Genomic DNA, 6,317 nt, shown 5'->3' with positions numbered 1-6,317 from the left:
TAGTTTCTGGACACAATAACAATAATAGTATATTATAATGTTTTTTTGACCACATATTACGTATTATTACTTTTTTTAAGATATAGTAAGTACATCATAGGTTTTTCTTACTTTAAATAGCACCGCCTACTTCACACTGGCTATTTATTTTATTTTATTACGGAATTAGACAATAAAATCTTAGTTTTTGAGCGGTGCAAACCACTCCTATATTTCACTTTGTGTGTTTTAGTACGGAATGTATGAGCCAAATGTATGGAGATCTCTATGTATGGAGAATTTTAACATTTTTCTTTAAAATATTTTGAACTAGACTGCACTCTGTTGAGGTGCTAACTCATGGCCATGTATGGCCTACTTGTGCGCTAGCATAGCATGCAAGTACTGCGATTGGTGCTGTTCGGTGTTCGCTGTCTGTATGTATGTGATTGGGCAAATTGGCACTCTGCCGAGGTGCCAACTAGCGTCTTGTTATATGTTATCTATATATCAGATCGCACTTGTTGTTGGTGACTTCACCAAGAATGCTGGTCCCTCATTGGCTGTTGATGGTGAAGTCACCAAGAATGCTGATACCTGATTGGCTACGGGCGTAAACACATACAGATATGCCACCGAACGCAGTACTTGCACCCTCGGCTGGCACAAGTAATAATCTTACATTTCATAATGGAAGTCAATGGATCAGGGTGCAAACGTCGCCCATAGTTTTATAGTCCCGTCATAGTTACGACATAAATGGCTGGCTTGAGACTGCACACACAAAGCCAGCACTGATCCAAGTGGAACTCCATATCTACGTGCTTCACTCTCCCCCTTTTAACCACTTCTTTTGGTTAATTTCCAGAAAATAGAATCGGAAAATCAGAAAACCGGCAAGGGCCTCGCAAGGGCCTGCAGCGCAAGTTGGAGGGTGTCTTCTTCCTGGATGTTTTGGTCAGAAAGGGTGGGGCCATCTTCCAGCTGTTTTCCAACATGGATCAGCCTCTGCTTACTGGGGGGAATTCCTTGCTTGTCCTGGATCTTGGCCATTACGATCTCTGTGGTGTCACTTGGTTCGACCTCCAGAGGTATGGTCTTCCCATTTGAGGTCTTGACAGAGATCCACATGCTTGCGTGGTTTAATTCGTCACTGTGACACTGTGACACCGTTCTGTGCCGGGGCAGGACTTACAGCTCAGCAGTCGCAGCGTAAGATGCAAGGTGAATTCTTTCTGGACGTTGTAGTCAGAGAGGGTGAAGCCATCCTCCAATTGTTTACCGCCATATATCAGCCTCTGTTCGTCAGGGGGAATTCCTAGCATGTCCTGGATCATGGCCTTAACCTTCTCAGTGGTGTCAGTCGGCTTAACCGTAAGAGTTCTGGTCTTACCGTCGAGGCACTTGACAAAGATCTGCATGTTTGTGCGATTTGAGTAGTTGCTGTGGACGGGGACGTCAGGCCCCAGCTGCGTTGTGCCGGGGCAAGACTGACAGCTCCGCAGACGCAGCACAAGCTGGAGGGTGGATTCTTTCTTGATGTTGTAGTCAGAGAGGATGAAGCCATCCTCCAATTGTTTACCAGCATAAATGAGCCTCTGTTCGTCGGGGGGAATGCCTACTTTGTTCTGGACCTTGGCCTTGACGTTCTCAGTGGTGTCAGTGGGCTCAACCATCAGGGTGATGAGCTTGCCATCGAGGTTCTTGACAAAGATCTGCATGTTTGTGCGATTTGAGTCGTTGCTGTGGACGGGGACGTCAGGCCCCAACTGCGTTGTGCCGGGACAAGACTGACAGCTCCGCAGACGCAGCACAAGCTGGAGGGTGGATTCTTTCTGGATGTTGTAGTCAGAGAGGGTGAAGCCATCCTGCAATTGTTTACCAGCATACATCAGCCTCTGTTCATCAGGGCGAATTCCTTGCTTGTCCTGGATCTTGGCCTTGAGATTCTCAGTGGCGTCACTTGGTCCAACCTCCAGAACTATAGTCTTGCCATCGAGGTTCTTGACAAAGATCTGCATGTTTTGAGTTCCTACCGTACAGGTAGGGTAGCTACAGGTAAGAACGTATCTCAATCGTGATCGAGATTATCCCTATCTGTGTGTATCTCAGAACGCCAACTCTGCACACTGCAATGCATGGACACTCTCCCTCTCTCTCTTTTATGTTGGCTGTGACGTCACCTTTAGTGGATCACTAAAGGTGACCATAGCTGTAACATAGACATGAAGTCTTGTCTTTCACAGAAAGAGCAAGCTCAAATCCATCACAAGATCTCAAGATCCATCACAAAGTCTCAAAAGATGGTGACATGGATTACATACTATTGTCTTTCAACAAGGCCACTTTATTGTGTACTAGTCCAACTAATCCTTAACACAATAATCAGCCAATTGCATGGCAGCTACCCAGTGCATTCAGGCACGTGCACATGGTGCAGTTCAAACAGGAGAAGGGGGGTGCTTTGAAAAATAGATAAAACTAGTAATGCACTCTGTCGAGGTGCCAACAACCGACACTAACCCTATACCTAACCTTAACCCTAACCTCTATGGAAGTGCCGCCACACAATTAGAAGTCAATGTCGGAATGGCAGCATCTTAGCACACACACACACTTGCAAGCAGGCTGGACAATTAGAAGTCAATGTCGGAATGGCAGCATCTTAGCACACACACACACTTGCAAGCAGGCTGGACAATTAGAAGTCAATGTCGGAATGGCAGCATCTTAGCACACACACACACTTGCAAGCAGGCTGGACTCACATGCTGCTCAGTAACGTGTGGATATGTGTCGCTGTTGGGAGGAAACAAAGGAAGAGCAGTGTTGACCACCAGCCCAGGAGTTTGTTCTGACTCTTTGGAAACACACACGCTACTCTACCTAGCGCTACTCCTGTGCCTTTGGGGGATTGAGAAAACTCATAGCTAAAGACTAGTTTCTCCATAGCAGTCACTTAATGTTCGCACAATGAGGCATGTCGCTTTACGGGTTGCATCGCGCGATTTTGAATTAGTTGCAGCTGAGCGCTCATCGTGTACGATGCACGTCTTTTTTTTAGCATAATGTGAGCTTGTAGATTAGCGGTTTTCATCAAGCTCACGTCGCAGCAAGCCTCCCCACTGCACAACGTTCGTTCAGTGTGTGTGTGTGTGTGTGTGTGTGTGTGTGGGGAGGACGGGAGGGACTGGGGGAGAGAGAGAGAGCGAGAGAGAGAAACGGAACACTATAGCCCCGTTCAAGTAGGCTAAAGAAACATATCTTATATTATGTTACTCAAAACGGGCGTTTGCCCGGTCGGGCAACCTGGTAGCAAACTTCACCTGCCCGACCATTTTATTTACCTGCCCCGGGCAGTCGGGCAAGCGTTAGCGTCAACCCCTGCGTCAATTGAGCTACGGTCTTAAACAAGAGAGGACACCGACATACATACATACATACATACATACATACATACATACATACATTACATACTGTACATACATTACATACTGTACATACATACATACATACAGTCATACATACATACATACATACATTACATACTGTACATACATACATACATACATACATACATACATACATACATATACATACAACAAAGAGAGACTCCTGCACATCCAGACGAAAGGCCCATAAGAGGTGCAAGTCGTAGTCAGCATGCATAAACTATAGAAAAAGTTGAAAACCTTCCATAAGAAGGGACTGCATCACTCCAGGGAACTGCAATGGACAATGATTTTTTTATTAGCACAGTGCATGTAGTGCTAATAAAAAATCATGAATTAAGCAGTTGTCCATTGCAGTTCCCTGGAGTGATGCAGTCCCTTCTTATGGAAGGTTTTCAACTTTTTCTATAGTTTATACATATACATACATACATACATACATACAGTACATACATACATACATACATACATTACATACAGTACATACATACATACATACATACATACATACATACATACATTACATACAGTACATACATACATACATACAGTACATACATACATACATACATACATTACATACAGTACATACATACATACATATATATACATACATACATACATACATACAGTACATACATACATACATACATACATACATACATACATACATACCCAGCTACTTACACGCTCTGCTTGCACAAGTAATATTGGGATTTAGGGCATTAACCAAAAGTCGACAAGACTTCATTACACGACTCCCACCAGGGAAAGTCGAGAGTTGATGATAATAATAATAACTAGTAATTATGGGCTCGCTGAATGACGAGACCAGTATGTTATACCAAGAAACTTTTTAGGTGAAGTTTATTCTCCTCAAAAACATTACTCACAGCAAAAGGCAGGGCCCTTAACCAATGAGGAGCAGTGTACTTGGTGACATCACCACCAACAAATGACCTTATATAAAATATACATATCAATAAAGCAATTAAGGTCCCGCCCGCCGTGATGAGTTTGTGGGTCGATAAATACAGACCGACCTCTCTGGGGGACCTGGATTTTCACAAGGAACAAGCCGTTCAGTTGAAGAACCTGGTCCAATGTGGAGATTTCCCACACCTGCTGGTCCATGGCCCACCCGGGGCCGGCAAGAAGACTCGCATCATGTGTCTGTTGAGGGAGCTGTACGGAGCCGGCGTGGAGAAGCTCTGCATCCAACGCCAGACCATCGTGGCTCCGTCAAAGACAAGAACGGAGATCAACACTATAGGCAGCAACTATCACCTGGAGGTCAACGCCGGTGACGCGGGAAACCAGGACCGCGTGGTGATTCAGGAGCTCATTAAGACGGTGGCTCAGTCTCAACAGATCCGGCCCAGCGCACAGAGGGAGTTCAAAGTGGTGTTGCTGTCGGAGGCGGATCGTCTGACCAAAGACGCCCAGCACGCCCTGCGTCGCACCATGGAGAAGTACGCGTCCACCTGCCGCCTCATCCTCTGCTGCGTCTCCACCTCCAAGGTCATCGGCCCCGTCAGGAGCCGCTGTCTGGCCGTCCGGGTTCCCCTGCCCAGCGCCGAGGAGGTGTGCGGCGTCCTGAGCGCCGTCTGCGAGAAGGAGGGTTTCCACCTGCCTTCCGAACTGGCCCGGCGGATCTGCGACAAGTCCGGTCGGAACCTCCGAAAAGCCCTGCTTGCGTGCGAAGCCTGTCGGCTGCAGCAGCCGTGCCCGTTCTCGGCCGACCAGGAGGTTCCCGAGACAGACTGGGAGGCGTACCTCCGGGAAACGGCTGACGCCATCGTCGGCCAGCAGAGCCCTCGGAGGTTGCTGGAGGTCCGAGGCAGGCTCTACGAGCTCCTGACTCACTGCATCCCTCCTGATGTCATTGTGAGGGGTCTGGTAACGCAGCTGTTGAGTAACTGTGACGGTCGGCTGAAGACGGAGGTGGCCCACATGGCAGCCTACTACGAACACAGGCTGCAGCTCGGCGACAAAGCCATCTACCACCTGGAGGCCTTCGTCGCCAAGTTCATGGCCATCTACAAGAGGTTCATGGAGGACGGCATGGACGCCATGATGTTCTGAACTTTGGAACGGACACACCGTTTTCCTGGTTGAGCACAGTGCCGGGTAATGATACTTTCAATTGACTCAATGGTTGTGACCGTCAGGTCGCAGTTACTTATCAAAACCTCCACCGGCTGTCTGTCAGTCAGTCTGTCACGTCACACGTTTCCCTTACTCATATCTCCGCCACCGTTGCCCCGATCCATGCCAAACCCCCCATTTCTCACATGGCCCTCTTCCTGCGCCACCATGAGGCCGATTTTTGCAAAACACATTTTTGGACACTGCTCCAACAGATTTTGCCTTAAAATCACGCAAAGCGGTACACAGTATCTCTACAGTCATGTCATCAACATGCCTCTGTCCCATCTAGCGCCACCAACAGGCCAATTTTTGCAAAACACATTTTTGGACACTGCTCCTACGAATTGTGCCCTAAAATCATGCAAAGTGGTAAACAGTATCTCTAAAGTCATGTCATCAACATGGATCTGTCCCATTCCCCATATTCCCACCTGATTGCCTACCATTCCCTTCTAAAGTTTGTGTATGCGACCTGACGGTCGCTTATCTCCCGATTAGGGAGTCTTACTGGTATTCTTCTGTAACCTTTCTGTAATCCCCAATTCCCCAAAAGTCCTTTGAGTTCAATGGACCTTTTCCTGTAACTTTTTTTGTAAACCCAAAAGTCCTTTGAGTTCAATGGGCTTTTTCTGTAACCTTGTCTGTAACCCCAAATGTCCATTGAGTTCAATGGAGGAGAGGTGCAAGCTTGAGGATTGGTTAAGCTTATAGCAGATATACAAGCTCCCAGTGCGG

The 6,317-nt window shown here is 47.1% G+C and overlaps 2 protein-coding genes across 2 annotated transcripts; one reads left to right on the top strand and one right to left on the bottom strand.

The window, feature by feature from the left end:
• Positions 1-1,121: 1,121 nt before the first annotated feature.
• On the bottom strand, positions 1,122-2,000 carry LOC308304916 (polyubiquitin-B-like; the record flags this gene model as incomplete). Its single annotated transcript, XM_080749541.1, has 1 exon — positions 1,122-2,000. One exon carries the CDS (start codon positions 1,998-2,000, stop codon positions 1,122-1,124), a length of 879 nt encoding a protein of 292 aa, XP_080605667.1.
• Positions 2,001-4,442: 2,442 nt separating this feature from the next.
• LOC308305076 (replication factor C subunit 3-like) lies at positions 4,443-5,516 on the top strand (the record flags this gene model as incomplete). The annotated part of the gene is made up of 1 exon (XM_080749730.1): positions 4,443-5,516. The coding sequence occupies one exon, from the start codon at positions 4,443-4,445 to the stop codon at positions 5,514-5,516; it is 1,074 nt and encodes a 357-aa protein (XP_080605856.1).
• Positions 5,517-6,317: the final 801 nt, after the last annotated feature.

This window comes from Nannobrachium achirus (assembly GCF_963921795.1).
Source record: "Nannobrachium achirus genome assembly, chromosome: 19".
In the NCBI taxonomy this organism is placed as follows: Eukaryota; Metazoa; Chordata; class Actinopteri; order Myctophiformes; family Myctophidae; genus Nannobrachium; species Nannobrachium achirus.
This window is presented reverse-complemented; position numbering and strand designations above follow the sequence as displayed.